Consider the following 18,093-nt stretch of genomic DNA (forward strand, 5'->3'; position numbering starts at 1 on the left):
AACCCGTATGAATAGTTCATCAGACCAAAAGATTAATTAGTATTACTAGGCAATAACACTTACCTTTTCGCCGCTGTCCGAAGGCAAGTAAAATGTTAGTACAGTGAGAAAGGATATACCCATGCAGGGTATGATGATGTTGACGGTGTAGAATAGAGTTTTTCTTCGCATCGTTATATTGAACGTGATGTCCAGGTAAGGCTCGTCGCAGCACGTGTAAAACTTCTCGTTTCTGCATGAAAAATATATCCGAATTATGTATTTACTAGCACTATTTACAATACTGATACTAAATATAATACAGAATTCAAGACAAAGACATCACATTACAAACTGCTAAAATTATTATCAGTGTTTCATTATTACATTATCAATATATTATATAAAAAACCTTCCTCTCGAATTACGGTTTTAAAGATTTATGCATACAAAGGGACATAGGGACTGAGAAAGCGACTTTATTTTATACTACGAGTATGTAGTGATTACGACAAAGTGATGTTATTAATTTTCTGGCTTATGTAATCTATTGACTATCATATATGACCGCAGATCCGGAACTTCGTGGTTTAGTTTTGCATTGAATTATAAATGTTGAGGAATATAGCATGTACGATTTTCCGCTACGATGTCCTGTTAATTACCTAGTTTTATTGTTAGTTAAGAGTCGAGATGGCCCAGTGGTTAGAACGCGTGCATCTTAACCGATGATTGCGGGTTCAAACCCATGCAAGCACCGCTGATTCATGTGCTTAATTTGTCTTTATAATTCATCTCGTGCTCAGCGGTGAAGGAAAATATCGTGAGGAAACCTGCATGTGACAAATTTCATAGAAATTCTGCCACATGTGTATTCCACCAACCCGCATTGGAACAGCGTGTTGGAATATATTCCAAACCTCCTCTCCAAAGGAGAGGAGGCCTTTAGCCCAGCAGTGGGAATTTACAGGCTGTTGTTGATTGTTAGTTACATCAATCAAATATCGAGTGTCAGAAAAGTTTTAAAATGAATTAGATATAGAATTAAAGTTTATTATGATTAAGTCTCTATTTATTACTTACTTCAGTCTTTAAATATAATGTATAATATACATATATAAAAACATTTATATACACTGCAGTTTATGTGGAAGATTACATAGGAATTTTATTGAGAAGTATGATATACAACTTGATAAACATATAACGTATCCTTCTAGCAATCATATTTTAGATGTGGGTTGACCCTAAATTATATATTCTACGACGAGCAAATAACTAGACATGCAGGAGCAATTTCATAGAGTGACTCGTAAAAATATTATTCGGATCTAAGTTACAATATCAATAATGTTAACCATTTAATTATGAATGGTGGCTGGTCTGCCCTTCAAGTAGATTTCTATAAACGGTTTTATTTAGCTCGACGGTATTTAAACAAATAAATATAAGTTTGTTTGGGTCAAAATTAGAACTTGAAATTTAAGTATCTTCCTGTTGTCAGATTGATCTGAAATTTGGTACACACCTTTAATTCCGGTGACAATACAATATAGTATTATCAATAACAGCGAACGCTGAGCTCATGATCTACGAAAATATAAAGTAATACTTTGCCGTAGGTAGGATTTCAGAGGGGCCCCACGTTATTATTTTAGTCTAATATAAAAGATATTCAAAGTTCAAAATACTTAATTGTTATGGCGTGGGCTGCTTAGTTTACCTACCAAGCAAATCCAGGTATTAGTAATCTTTCATGAACCACCATTCCGCCGCTGACATGGTTCATCTTATGACGACAACTACCATCAGAGAGAGTAATGACCGGGACCATCTATGTAGGTAGGTAACAATTTATTTATTTTCCAGTTTTCAGTGCACATATGATAAACCCGTTTAGCTTAAAAGATTTTTTACCGATTTTTTATTTGATACTTATAAGATGAAGCAGATGGCACACAAAACAATATAAAAATACAGAGTTAACCGAATAATATCCAAATAAATATATTCGTATTTAGTACATTTTCGACCAGACTTTTCTGTATACATTTTTGAGATGTACAAATCTCTCGAACAAACTTTTCTTGTATCTTATAGTTTTGGCAGCGTTCGCTTGGAAAGCGCTCAGACCGACGGTTTGCTCTCTAAGTCGAAGTTCTAATGTGAATGTTCCATATCGGATGAATATTTGCGTGAATACCGAACTATAAATAAAACCTTTTTATATACCAGTGTGGTACTTATATTGAAATGCTAGGAAATGTGAGATAAAATCAAAATGTACTCTATTACATATGACATCAAATTATAAATATCGTATATGATTACTTGGTAGTAGGGCTTTATGCAAGTCACGAGGGTAGTTTCAATTAGAAATTCACAGTTATCAGATATTGCACTGCCAAACAGCAGCTTTCAAGATTGGAGGCGCATTGATGTGATGTAAGGAATGGTTATTATTTTTTGCCACGCTTTATAGACGATGGTGGGCACTTACAATCAGGTGACCCTTTTGCCCGTCCGCTAAGTAATATTATAAAGTAAGTATGTTCCGTATACTGTTACCGCACAGATTATTTATGATAAAATTTTATTATTTTAGTTAGCCTAAGTTACTCCTATTACATCAGCTATTTATCATTGAAAGTCCCGTCAAAACAGAGCCGATACCGAAATTAGTCGGAATAATCAGACGGACAAACAAAAATTGAGAAAAATATTATTTAGGTATATGTACCGTGTATACATATAAATTTGGTAAAAAGCGGTTATTTTAATATTATAAACAGACACTCTAATTTTATTATATGTATAGATTACGAATAACATCCGGCTAACCATCCGGTGAGCCTCCTGCTCGTTTGCCAGCTATTACATAAAATGAAAATAAAAAATGTAAATATAAAAAAGTCTAGCAGTGCACCGAACATTCATTCTAGGCGCTAAGGTTTGAAAAGAGGGTAAAATCTTTATTATACCGACATGGCATTTATTTTATGGCTAAAATAAAATCGTATATAATATATTATATGTGGCTTTCTGTCTTTGTCCGCCACACTGTTAATTGCTTCAAAACCTGTACAGGTTTAAATGTAGGTCTAACTTTTAATATACATTTAAGTCGATGACCAGAAATTATCATTATCATCATTAAATAACATAAAACAAAGTCGCCTATCGTTATATGTCCCTATGTATGCTTAGATCTGTAACGCATTACGCAATGGATTTTGATACTTTTTTTTTTAAATAGATACAATAATTCGAGAGGAAGGTATAATAAAAAAAGGACGGATTTTGTATACAGTACGTGGAAAATAGACTAAAAAAACACTGATCTCTATTATATTTAGTATCAGCATTGCACCCGTGCGAAGCTTATAGATTCTAGTCTCTTGTATAAACTAAACCACCTCATGGTTTTCATTTCGTGTTATTATAAATGGCGACGACTATAAATAACGCAACAATCAGCCATCAAAACAGACCATAATCTCGAAATCACGTAGAATTAGTCTACGTCACGTAGACGATGTAGCACTCGCTACAAAAATAGCGTAGGCACTTAATTCATTTTGAAATATACAAGCCAACGTGAGGAAGTTTCATACGGAATATTGAATTATAACAATTACACATAGCAGTACAATCTGTATAATTATTTAATGATTAGTAACTTAAATTTTGATTAAAATTTTAATTGTGTCGGTTACAAAAAAAAACAATTGTTACAATACATTTAAATTTTACTAATGTTGAATTTATCACTTCGATTTATTATACCAAAAAAGGTAATGAAACACAGTTACCTTTAAGCTTCAATATTTTAAAATACCTTGAATAAATTTGGAACGCGACTAGTGTTGGGAAACTCAAACTCAAACTCAAACTCAAATATCTTTATTCAACATAGAAGCATTACACTTTCTTATTGATGGTCAATTGAAATACTACCACCGGTTCGGAAAGAAAATACCCTGACCTGAGAAGAACCGGCGAAAGAAACTCAGCGGGTTTTTTTTTTTTTGTTTGAACAAAACAAACATTATGTTGAACCGTTTATACAGCGAGCGAGGTCACTTCGTATTTTAGCCTCTGTAACAATGAAACCCATGCAAGGGACGACGAAGGAATGAAAATCTATGCTGAGATTAATTAATTAATCACTTTTTGAGGAATATTATATAGATATATTATTACATTAATTATAAATCTTACCACAGCATAAACATAAATCTAGTTTTACTAATTGATGTAAGCATTATATTTCAAATACTAGAAAAGAGTAACTACTTATTATATTACCGGTTGTTCTCGACAAAATATACTCTCTGAACCGGTAGTAGCTTAACATTTAATCAACGTGTATCATGAGACATATTCTGTCTCAAAAGGACTTTTATGAGCAAACCTGAATAAAGAACAGTTCGAAAAACTTTGGATATATTCATAATGTTCATATTTATTAGTCGAAAAAACTTGTGACTAGTGTGGATCGTGTTATTATAATTAAAACAAATGATGAGAGTGAAAAAAACCGTTAGTTACTAACGAATTAAAGTAAGGCTTAAGTCAAAAAATAACAAGTTTAATTTATTGTTTTCACAATTTTGTGCAAAATTTTAGCTCAGTACCGCTAGTAGTAGGCTATAAGATTTGCTCATCGTAATAAATAATAACAAAAAAAATACAACGTGTGAAACAATAAAACTACATAAAAAACATTTAACATTCATTAAAACGACTACTAAAATAACTCTTTCGTTGTATGAGTCGCTACAAATAGCAGCCTATTTATAGCAGACTATTTTTGATCGTTCTCATTCGATTTTTGACTACAAAATCAGTCTATTTTTAAATTTTACCTACTCGCAAACTCGCTTCTACATAAGCACATTTTGTTACCTAAAAAATAATCTATGAAATGAGGGCTAAAAAAGTAATAACAGAGAAAATGAATCGAAACACGGCCTATATTGCGAGATATTATTGGAGCACTTTTGTATTACAATTTGAAATGAACAATATCGCCGTGCGATGAATGCCGTTGTAATGGATATACAACGTTCTGTAATCACGACCTTTGTATTTGAGCATCAGTGTTATGGTCCAGTTAACATAATACTGTTGATCTCGTATATTTTGTAAATATACTATATCAACAGCATTAACAGTTGAGTTATATATATTTTGTTTTGTAGTTAAAAAATATTGAATTATGCTTAAGAATGCTGTAATAATCAGTAATTACAAAAAAATAAGTATATAATAGTAATGTATTATTAATATTTTTGAAAAGTAAAGTGTACATTTTAATAGATTTAAATTTACAGATTTGAAAAGTAAGTTTTCATACCACAATTAAAAAAAATAACGTTGTGACAGGGACTAAACGAAAGTGTTTCTAATAAGAGTAATAATAATCGAATTAAAGACTAAAAGATATTTATAGGAACCATCTGTATCGTCATGATTTAAATTATTCGATGTATCAACAAGATACTTAATTTTCTACAAAAACAGTATATGTATGTGATTTTGTGGCACATGACCCAATACACACATACGAGTATACTGTTTATTGTAGTAATGTTTAAAAATCTTGACAACCACTGAAGTGAAACATAGATATAATACTAATTTAATTTTTTTATTGATTTATTTTGTTTTTGGTTTCTGGTTTGAATAATAATATATTAAATGAGTTTTAAATGAAATGCTACTGCTTGACTCGTTAGTTTCATTCAAACCGAATGAGACTGCGCCATTGCGAGTTGAGGTCAAAAAGTCAACGGAATGCTAAGGATAGAGATACTTACTTTATACCCACATAACAGAGAACTCTTAAAAAGTATACATACTAACTTTTAACTCATTGACATCAAAACAACCGGAACCACCAAATAAAAACAAAACAGAAAAATTACAAAAAATTTCATTGCCAAGCCGTTAATGGAACAAGTAAAATCATAATTTGCAAATGTCATAGTTAAAGAAGATCAATTATCGAATAAGGATAACCTTCCTTTTAATCTATCGAGAGGCTAGTTAGTCGGACATCATCGAAAAAGTCGAACGATATATCTATTCGAAGAAACATTGAAAGATAAGTCTACTGCGACTCATTACGAGGGTAAATTAACAATATATTTTTTAACAGTCAGAGAAGTTAAGTTAAGATAAAATTGAAAAGAAAAATTGTTATTATATTTAATTTACAACGCTTCCATTCCGCGGATTTTAATACCGTACGACCGGATCGTAACTCTGTGCGAAGTACTTGACGAAAAACATTTATTAATACAATACTTAAAATTTGTTGGTTTATTAATAATGTATAAAATAAAATAGAAACAGATGTCTTATTTTACTGTATATTTTATTCCTTTATTTTACTACGTAAACAAAGAAAAATATTTACATTATTAACTTATGCGTCAATTTCTCTATCAATATATTCCCGATATTTAAAGCAATTCAGAAAATACTATAATACAATAATATATATAGAAATCATTAAACGCTTTTATTTAGCTCGCCTTGTTTATTTCGATAGCTCAAATTTAGTAATTGTATAATTCAATTCCCGTCTTATTGACTGATGACCTGATATTCGGTACACACCTTTAGTTTTGATGACAATACAATGAAATATTCCAAGTGTCATTTTAAGTCGTAGATGACAAGTAAAAACAAGGCCTAACCAGCGTAACCTGATATATCACCGTAAAATTGTACACCGTTAAATACCGTAAGGTTATAAAATGCGTCTCTACACTGCCGTAAAAAATGAACGTTTATTCAAGTTACAGTAAAACATATACAATTTCGATAATTTATAATATTTCAGTTATGTTAGGTTACAAACTTTATAATTTAACTGAAAATACTTTGATATATTATAAACTACTGAATAAATATGCGTTAAATTTGAAGTAGTATGATACGGTTCACAGCCTCGCGAGATGCATTATAATATAATATGTTTGAAAAGAGTACTGTGACGGCTTTTAGTTTGGACCTACGTAATTACTTTTTTTTGTTTATGTACATTATCTACATCATAATTATTTCAATAATTAATTCTTTTGAATAAAATTCAAAATGTTTTTTATCAAAAAATAAATTTTAAGCAATAATTCTAAATATATGAAATATTCAACTTGGCAATGTTTGTTTTATAAATTTAAAATACATAAAGAAGAATATCTGAGTACATCATTTAATTAAAAAAAGTCTCTAAACAAAGTTCTAAATTGCCCTTAAGGTAACAAAGCGGGAATTCAAGCATCACTTTCGTTACGGTTCGTCGATTTTGGTGTACGCAAAGTTCCAAGGGTTCATTATCAGCATTTTTATCTTGTCTATAAAATGTACAGTAAAATTGTTTACCCTTCATAAAAGTATGCTCAAGATATTTAATAGAGGTCAGTAAATTAGTTCCTAAGGCGGCATCACGCCAGTATCACTAGCTACGAACAGTGAGATGGTATAAAGTAAAAGGTTATTTTTAAACAAGCTTCAGAACACTCAAAGCCTTTCTCTCGTTATATATGTGTCTACATATCTAGTTCTGGGAATCAAACTATTTTAATCCATATCTTGCGTTAAACAAGGACTTAAAAGATAAGTGTCACCGCTAATTATCGGTCTTTTTTTAAATAACCACATACCTACATCGTTTTAATAAATCACTCATAATATTAAATTGATCGCAAGCAATAAATAGTGAAACCATGTAAATAAAAGTCGACCATTAATACAGCTTTAGAATACAAAGAAAATTGCTATATTGGTTGGTTTTTATAGTTCCTGCTTCACCTCTTCATCTTTCTTCGTAGCGTCATGCATCTTCCACAATAAACGCGCTATTTGATACAATGGGAAAATTTAAATCGGACAGCTGAGATAAACGTATTCAAACCATTAAATACTAACGACCCGCCCCGGCTTCGAACTGGTTTTCTGTTTACTTTACTATATTGTCCATGTATTATGTACAAAAACATTCCTCTCGAATCACTCTATCTATAAAAAACGCATCAAAATCCGTTTCGTAGTTTAAAAGATAGAAGCAAATATAGAGACAGACAGCGGTAAGCGATTTTATTTTATACTATGTAATGACGATGATAATGATTTTCCGAATTTATAATATGAATGACAGACACAACAAAACAGATGTTCGTGTAGTATTTTTTGCACTGTTCTTTAATACAATGCAATTTTGAAATGTTTTTAAGCAAAACATGGAAAGGGTATATGTTTAATTAATGCAACAAAACAGTATAAGATGCATCGTGTATATTAATATTGTCTTATGAAAGTACAGTTTTACTAAAGTTAATTAAATTGTCATGACGTACGTCGTCGTATCTCGCTTCTTTACCATTTTTGCCGTTTTTTCAGGACGAGATAAAACCTAATCTCATTTACGTCGTGAAGTTACCCCTGCTTCGTATATCTCAAAATTAAAAACTCTTTTCTACGTTAACATGGAAATATGGCAAAACAACGGCACCTTTTAGTTAAATAACATCGATTTGGCAATGTATTGCTTGCCACGGAAATTTTTAGCATAGTAGGTATAATATATACGTGATAAGCATGAAGAAGAATAATCACGCCTACTTGGAAAGTGTGGTAATAAAAACTTTAGATTCGGTCGCGTCCTGCGTTCAATTTTCGAAGTATTTTTTCCCTCTCAATTTTCTTACACAGATTTTACAAATTTGTTTTGAATGATAAAAGTTTATTTTTTGCATCGAAAGTTTTTTTAGAACGTATGAAAAGAACATTTTTTCTCATATTGTGTGTAAAGTATCATGCTAAAATTCGAATTAGCTGGAGCTTCTTTTTCGTATAAGGTAAATGAACAATAATTTGTTTCTATGGTTGTTTAAATAGTTATTAAATATTTTAATTAAAAAGTCTTGACATAATTAAATCTAAACATGTAAATTGTATTTGAGATTGTTTTTGCTTTTTAAGACTCCGCTTACATAAATGTGAAATTCTTATCGATTTTGGTCGCGAAAGCATTAATCATAATTATTTGCACAACAACAACAACAACAGCCTGTAAATTCTCACTGCTGGGCTAAAGTCCTCCTCTCCCTTTGAGGAGAAGGTTTTTGGAACGTATTCCACCACGCTGTTCCAATGGTTGGTGGGTTGGTGGAATGCACATATTGCAGAATTTCTATGAAATTTGTCACATGCAGGTTTCCTCACGATGTTTTCCTTCACCGCTGAGCACGAGATGAATTATAAAGACAAATTAAGCACATGAATCAGCGGTGCTTGCCTGGGTTTGAACCCGCAATCATCGGTTAAGATGCACGCGTTTTAACCACTGGGCCATCTCGACTCATATTATTTGCACACGTTTATATTATTGTAGTGCACAAGTGTGGGTGCAAATCAATACGTACGACACTCTAGTTATATATGTAATATCAAATCTGACAACTCGTCGATTCTTCACGCTGTCAATACTAGCTCCAGAGTTAGAAGTAAGTAGTGCTGGTACTATAAAAAATTCTATAGAAAACCCAAATAATTATATATTGTTTTGTAAAGGCATTTGAGAAGCGGGATCTACGGTCTTATAATTTAGCCTGTAATAATAATATACGTAGAGTATAATGATAACAAACCTGACAGCAGGCACTTCCAGTATGTCCCATTCGACCGACATGTAGAATTCTGAGAGGTCAACACCGACGGACACCACGTTGCTTCCAGCCTGCTCATCCATGTGCCTCAAGTCCACCTGTACACACATCCTCATTCCAAAGTTTAAGCGAATTTTACTAGAGTAGTAGTATTGAAAGCTACATTTGTTACTCTATGTATTCAAAAGTCTTTAATATTTTTTGTCTTAAGAACCATTTTTTCGTTAATGCAATGAATCAACAGGCTTATAACGTGAAATATATGATTAGTACTTCTTTCAATGTAATATTTGTATAAGCATTTTTTTTAAAGTTAAATAAATGTATTGTATAACATTTTTGCATATATAATTAATATTCGAAGCATCAAATATAAATACTTAATGTAAAACACACAACAAATATACTGACATTTAACTATCTGGCATAATTTTGAACGCTATTTAATTGAGATTAGCTTTTAAAGTCACATTGTCGTTATTAAATATTTACGTCGAGCAAAAATATAACTATACGAGTATGTGTGATGATAAGTGCATATCGAACTCTTGTATTTTTGCTCAAGCGTAAATTAGTTTATAGATATTTTATTTATAATTCCTTTTTAATTTTAATATTTAGAACACATTTCATTATTTAGTCATTTTGTTTATCAGATACATGCTCCCTGTCACACAATGTGTAGGCACCTAAAAATCAAGAATTAATTAGTGATCTGTAACAACAGTTTATGACATCGACTTCCTTCTTGACGCCTTTCGAGATAACTTTTACTGAAATCATACCACAAAGTGTGTCAAGTACCTGTATAAAATCGCTTTTAGTTCATGTTTTTAGAACGACACTGAGCAACAAGATCTCGAATCATGCGAAATAGTAACAACGCGAAACACAACACCTAGATCAATTTTATGAGCTTTGAGTTTTTAACGAGTTGTAATGGAGGCTGACCCCTGTTTTTCTTTAATTCTCTCTTACATCAGTGTAATGTTATCGACTAGGGTGGACTCCATTGTGTGTGACTCGTCAAAAAACAAGGACAACGGAAGCACCGGCTCCGCCGCGCATGTGTGTGTCGCGCGGGAACGGCGTGAAGCCGCGAGTGTGTCTGTCGCGTGGAGGCGAAGCCGCGCGACTATCCATATGCCGCCCGCCTCAGCACAACAACGGCCAGCAGCTAATTACTAACACAAATCAGAATCACGCAAGGCAGACTCTATAGTCTATACTAAACGCGGCCGTTGTTGCTTTGAGGCTCGAGCTTTGTTCTTGTGTAGCGAGTGCATGCAAGACTGTCTCGTCGAGTGAAGTCGATGTGCGTGTATCGCTTCAATCGTCGATACGGTCGCTCTAATGTTGACATCTATTTCAATTGTGTATCGTTTTATTCTGTTAGTTTTGTTATGATAATGACTACATGCAATGACCAGCGACACCGAATTCTTACAGCCACTAAAGTCGCTAATAGGGAAAGGTATAAAATATGCAAAGAGATGGCCGTTAATGCTCCAAAATATAACGAATCAAAATGTGACGGTTATCTTTTTCAGACGTCGTGTAGTGCTTAAGTTGTCCACGTGTTTAGTGTAAAGCTGTGTAAGAGACGTGGTCACGGTTTGCGGCGCTCGGCCGTGTGATCGGGAATGCAATTGGTTCGGAACTAAGCCGGAGACATGCAGTGTGTGCACCGTGTAACACAGAGGAGGCATGCAGCAAGCACTTGTGTCAGCTGTTTGTGTTTCAGAAAGTGTGTATAGGCGCGAGCGGAGCCAGCTGGAGCGGGTGAAATAAACGGGATAAAACCATTCCGCGCTGCGAGTCAGTCTTGTGTTATAAAAAAAGATCTTTATAAATAACCTCAAGGGCGGAATGATTTCGTAAATGTGAGGACATTGGACAAGGATCAAGTTAAGTGACGTTGCATCCCATATCACCTGACATTTAAAATTTTATACCTTTCCGTGTCGAGCGAGGAAGGCCGATCGAACTAAGTGGAACCGATCGAGGATATTCTGGAGCATTCGTGGACACGCACGTTGACATACTGCTACTCCACATACTTAAAAACATCACCATCGCAAAGGTTATGTAAACTTGCAACTTGTTAATGCTAAAGAGCGAGATAAAGGCGGCTAGCGGGCGGCGGCTAGCGTCGCGCGCTCGTCGCCTTTCGCACTAGCACCGACGCGAAAAGTCAATGTGTTTAACATTATTAACATACCACACAGACAGAATAGTAATATTAATTACACGACGAAAAACGTTCGAGCCAACAAGCTACTGCATGGACATGGGCCGGAGCGGCGGGCCCTACGCTACAGCCCGCGCGCGCGGCGCCAAGCGGCGTACAGCGGGGCGTCACCTTGAAGCCGTCATACGTCCAGCTGCCTAACTTAAGCACACAGGTTTGCACGTCGTAAGGAAAGAACTCGACGTCGATAGAGCAGGAAGACTTATAGACTGCTGGCGGCTGCCACACCACCATGCCATTGTGGTACACCGTGGCCTTGGTCATCAGCGTCACCTCGTAGTTTCCATCGGCGCTGCGGACAAACAGAGTGGTGAGCCATAGCGGTGGGAGAGACCCGGTAAATTACCTTGAATCCGTCGTACGTCCAGCTACCGAACTTAAGAACGCATGTTTGCTCGTCGAAGGGAAAATATTCCACATCTATTTCGCAGGAAGACTTGTAAATAGCAGGCGGTTTCCATTCGACCAGCCCTTGGTGATAGATGGTTGCCTTGGTCGCCAACGTTACCTCGAAGTTGCCGTCGGCACTGCAATATTAACGCACATTACAAGCCGGCACGGGCCCCACGCGTCAGCCCTTTAGTTCGCGCTAGTGTGTTCATCTGTGGCGTCGGCGGTTGTTTGTGTTCATCCTTACATGTGTAAGTGTCAATTGTTTCCTATGTAAAACTATCTATATTCTATATATAACATAACACTTCTGTTTTCACTCTCGATAACTTTGTGGCATTGTTCTGTGTGTACAAGTGTGGCTATAAGTTAAAATGTTTACAATGTTGGATTGTTTCATTTTTTATTTCTATACGTGTCATTGCGTTACATTTTTTGTGACTTATGTGAATGAAAATGATGTTAATTTAAAATTTAACATGGATGTAAAATGCGAACAATAACTGCGTTATATTTACATATTTATTCGGCAAGCGAATCTCCAATGAAATTAATAAATTCGAGTGTATTAAATATTACGTTAATTTAGCATAACTTGAGTGTGTTCAAAATGTGATGAAGAGAAAAAGAGTAATTTGGAACAGTTTTGAAGGATTGGGGTAAAAGGTTCACATTTGAAAGAGACATGACCTAAGAAGGGAGCGGTCGGAAATGAGCCAGGATTGTGCCGAGGTCATTTATCAAAGTCCGCCTCTTCATGCGGCACACAAGACTAATCGAATGCCTTCTCTGAATTATTTCTAATCAACATCCACTGAAATCATCTGTCACTATTATAAATTAATCAGGAAATAAATAACACAATTTAGAATATTTATCTGTTATTAATTATACATTAAAAAGATACACTAATTTATCAATCATTTGCACGAATCAGAACATCCACAGCTTTTAATGTACAGTTTAAAACATCGCCCAAATCATCTTTTACGTCACTTATTAATTTACTGATTCCAGATTTGATTCTATCGAATATTAAACTAATACCATCTACAAACGTTGGATCACTTTTGACCTAAAAATAAAGAAAAATTTATTAACCTTAAAAATATAATTATTAAATAAATTAGTATCGAAATTATATTTACCAATTAAACTAAAGTATATGACATTAACAACGCTAATATGATTTTCATGACAATAAATAATTAACAAGCGTTTAAATTACTGCGTTACAGACGCGCTTATAATTTACGACTGGTGAATAAACATGATCCAGTACGTGCTGTTATAACATATTACGTACGACAAATATTTAACGTTATACATTTATAAATGAAGGGTTCGTACGTCATATTAAAATGAATTTTCAATTAGTTGTGTTAGAAACAGACTCTAAATTCATTATTGTTCAATGTTACACGAGAAATCGTTCACGAAGTTATAAACTTCGTCAAATTAGTTAAGATTGGAAACTTTTATCTTATAACGAGTTTGAAACCACTTATACCTATATATAAATATATATAACTTGTCTGCGAATTCGGGCGTGAATTTATAGTAGCTTGACAATTTGAAAATTATAGCATTTTATAATTTTAATTCATGAAATGATCTATCTAACAGCATGTAATACGTCGAAAAGCATTTACCAGACTTTTGTACTGCGACATCAATGAGGCTGAAGGTCTAATAAAGTGACGTATCTATACTAATGGCGCAACGATCAATAACGCATTCAAGCACAGATAACGAGAACTATGAGAGCTCTAATACCTTTATATAAAAGCCAGTGATATATTTATGTGATAAATTTTAACTTTGGTTATTTAGAGTGTGTTTTTAAAATATGGTATTATTATAGATAGCGATGAGTGTGATTATGACGAGTACAGATTTTGCATCACTTTTATTTTTATTTAAATCAGTAATAGTAATACATCACTAAATTAGTATGGAAAAATGTACAAGGGAACTAGTTCTTTAAAGAGTAATGTTCTATGTTTGTATTGTAATTTAGAATACAAAGTATAATTTACAATAATTTTTTATGATTTTTTACGGACTATGATATTTTAATTGCGTATGGAGAAGCGATACGGCGTAGTGGAACGATGAATACTAAACCGCTCGTGACGCGGCATCATTCATAACTATTACTGTTTTTTCAACTATTTCGAACAATGCCAGAAACTATAGAGAACTTTAACTAACCGAGTAAACTCGAATTGCTACAGCTGGCAAAAATATGTAAAACAGGTAATAATTTCGGATTTTTTTTTATCTCTACAACTAAGTAAGGATACTATAATAACTTGTTTTTTGACTGAATCTAAGCTAAGAATCACGAAAGTGGCATTTCAGTTTGTTTTTAATATTTGTTCAAACTAGGTCAGTGTTTCTAATTATAGAATGAAGCAAATATCTATCTATTTTATTAATATAATATGATAAAAAAATTACACTATTTGAGCTATAATACATTGTTGTTTGAACGCTTTTCATGTTGTAAAAGGTTATAAAAATACAACATGTTGTATAAATCTATTATTAAACGTAAAACAAAGATATGTGTACTATAATACTCAGTTTGAACGGAGTTTATAATCTTTATATTATGTATTAAATATTAGACACATAAATAAACGTTTAATAATAATTTAATAACAAGAAATAAAATTGTTATAATAAATCCCGGTGTGGATTATAACAACAACAAAAAAAGGTTTTGTATAAAACCGCATAAAAAAAAGTGACTAAGGTCGCTTGGGGAAGGCATAACGCTTTTTACTTACGCGACGATTTCTGCCAGTTCACGCTATTATAATCCGCGTAAAAGACCTTCCTTCCAAAAAGATAATCATATAATTTAATTTGTATCTTTTTTGCTGTCTTTATTTCTACTTGTCTTACGAGCCGTAAGACTTCTTGTTAGCTCAAGCGTCACTTAAAACTAATGAACGCCGATAATTTAACACGGAGGGGCTCTAGGTAGGGCGCTAGCATCCTGTTAAAACGCAGGCCATAAATAATGCACCCTTATATCATTAAGCAAATCGCAAACAATAATCAGAATACGTGACTAGAAGCAAAAAATAGGTGAAACTATGTATTAAAAGCAAAAATCATCAGAGTTAAAAAATTGTGTGTATTTTAACCGCTAACCAAGGATTACTGATTTTTTATTTGATTAATTTGTGTTTATTATTCATCTGTTGGTCAGCAGTTAAGAATTAGATCGTGAGGTAACCTCAATGTATCTAAATTCAATTAAATTCTAACACATATTCAACTACCACATGACATCCTCAAATAGGAGAGGATGCCTTAGCCCAGCTATGGGACATTTGCAGGTTGTTACTTCTTTTCTTTGAAGTCGTCCCAATGTCAGTGTCCATTTATCACTATATGTACTCAAACTGATTTTATTTTATTATAAATCTTCATTTTGACAATAAAGAAAAACTCGTTAATTTCGTTTCGTTTCACCTAATTATAAAAAATAGTAATTAATTAGTAAGTAAGTATAAAAAAAATCCTTATCTTTTAAGATTGATAAGAAAACTCTCTCTCTAAACAGCTTGAAATTGCTTCTCGGAGAACGGGAAATAAGATTGGGGATAAATCCCTTTTTTCAGTAACTTTATCATAAGTATTACTGAAACCAATTTATTTCCAAAATATTCCATTACCTTAAGCTTTATTTTTTTTGTAAATAAATATTTTACAATTTTTTTAAATGTGGGCAGAATCTGGCATTGTAATTTAACACAGATGAACGATCTATTATTATCTTTTTTAACATAAAAATTTAGTGCAAATTTTAAATAAAAAAAAATGTAATTTCTTATAAGCATATCTTCAATATGGCCGTTCCAAAACTATGGTAACCGCTCTCCGAAAAATGTCATTCACGATAATTAACGTGAAGTTAAATTAGAACATTTAATTACACAAATAAGAAAGCCGACCGAACATGGCAAGTTTATGAACGAACCGATCGCTTTTCCATCACTAGAATTTTAAGTTTATATTTTAGAAAGCATTTTAGGTATCAATCAGGAGTTTCTATTCCTCACTTGTTATAGAGCACGATGTCCGGTCGCCATATGTGGTCGGAGGGTACGTGCAACATGTGCACACCGCCATACTCGCGGGGCTCCCAACGCAGCTTGTAGTCGTACCACGACTGCTCCACCCACAGGTTTGTTGTCATTATTTGATTCTTCAAGTTCTGAAATAACATTTATCGTAAACAACTTAAAACGTTCAAGAATAAGCTACAAAAAGTTACGAAATCGGCATGGTGTTGCTCATTTTGAAAACAAAAATGCTGACTAAACTTGCGTAGCAATGTTTAGAATATGTTTTCTAATAAGAATAGAATAATATAAGATATAAATAAAATTTATACTGCAATTGTCTACTTTTGTTTAATATATGACCGAGCAAATCAGGTTCCACCTGATTTGCTCGGTTGTTGTTTCTTCATAAGGAACGGCACCGAAAAATGAACTAAACGCTTTTTACGTCATCGATGTGCCGAAATGAAAAGTTCCTTGTATCACATTCGTATTTTACTTGGTGATATGGCCCGTCTGGATAGGAAACACCCACCATTAGTTATTAATAATATTCAATACATACTCAATACTGTTCTGGTTTGAAGGACGAAGGAGCTAGTATAACTACAGGCACAGGGGACATAACATCTCAGTTCCCAAGTTTGGTGGCGCATTGGCGCTGTAAGGAATAGTTAATATTGCTAACAGCGCCAAAGTGTCTAAAACAATAATTTAAATGTCTAACTCATCATTCATACAGACGAAAAGCGATACATTATATTTATGTATATATATATTTTTACATCCTCTTGACTATGACATGCATGTTTTCTGACATAAGATGTAGCGTAAGAAATTTCGCAACGTGAAAGTGATTAATTACCCGTTGTGTTGTGCTAAGCATTCTGTTGAATCATGCTTTGAATACATTAAATATTTTATATACGTAGCAATATAATATATAAAGCATTTTGTAGTATTTTTATCGATGAATTGACGGCATGTTTTTATATAAAAGACTTACACGCAAAGATTTTTTTTTAATTTAAATTGGAAAAAATCTTGATTCGACCGGCCTGACTTGGGGCAACGTAGAATAATATTTTTAATATCTTCTCACCCAAAATTTGAATAATACTACCAAAAATAACATTTATTGCTGCGATTGAGATTCGATTCCGGATCCTTTGTAAATAAAAATGATATTATTACAAGTATAGGGATATATATTAGATACTTGCCTACTTAATTCGATCTCACTTTATTATTATATTCAATTAGACCTTAAGAATAACTCACGTAGAAGATGAACGCAGTTGTAATAGTTTTCAAATCTAGTGTTTTTGTAACCGTCATTAAATTTACGTGTGATAAAAACAATGGATTTCTTAAACTTTAACCTAATTGTGAGATTACTTAATACATATGCTATCGTACGTATTCCAAAATACATTGTTATTATTTTCAATATGGAAATAGCATACATCGAATCTTTTTACCTTTTTCTGCTATTTTAATACAATGAAGTAAATATTTTTTAAATTAAAAATGAGTGTTTATTCAAACATTGTATAAACAGCTTTTATTTATAAACTTAAAAAATATAAATTTGTATATATATTAAGTCTCAAAATAAATGCGATTGAGAAAAAAATGGAATGGAATTTCATCAGACATTACTTTTAATAGCAATAGCAAATATTCAATTAGATTTTTTGTCTGTAGAACA

At 33.0% G+C, this 18,093-nt stretch overlaps 1 protein-coding gene across 2 annotated transcripts in view; it reads right to left on the reverse strand.

Annotated features, from left to right (window-relative positions):
- The window catches only part of LOC124532342 (acetylcholine receptor subunit alpha-like), a 57,593-nt gene that overhangs the window by 19,117 nt on the left and 20,383 nt on the right, over window positions 1-18,093 (reverse strand). Inside the window, exons 2-5 of one of the 2 annotated variants that reach the window (XM_047107224.1) lie at window positions 16,380-16,534; window positions 12,022-12,202; window positions 9,642-9,757; window positions 64-232 (exon numbers count right to left, since the gene is read on the reverse strand). In XM_047107224.1, the coding sequence (XP_046963180.1) occupies window positions 64-232; window positions 9,642-9,757; window positions 12,022-12,202; window positions 16,380-16,534 (621 nt within the window). Of the gene's footprint in view, window positions 1-63; window positions 233-9,641; window positions 9,758-12,021; window positions 12,203-12,256; window positions 12,438-16,379; window positions 16,535-18,093 lie in introns of both variants that reach the window. The other variant, XM_047107223.1, reaches the window with a different exon arrangement.

Source organism: Vanessa cardui, chromosome 9, assembly GCF_905220365.1.
Source record: "Vanessa cardui chromosome 9, ilVanCard2.1, whole genome shotgun sequence".
NCBI classification, from domain to species: domain Eukaryota; kingdom Metazoa; phylum Arthropoda; class Insecta; order Lepidoptera; family Nymphalidae; genus Vanessa; species Vanessa cardui.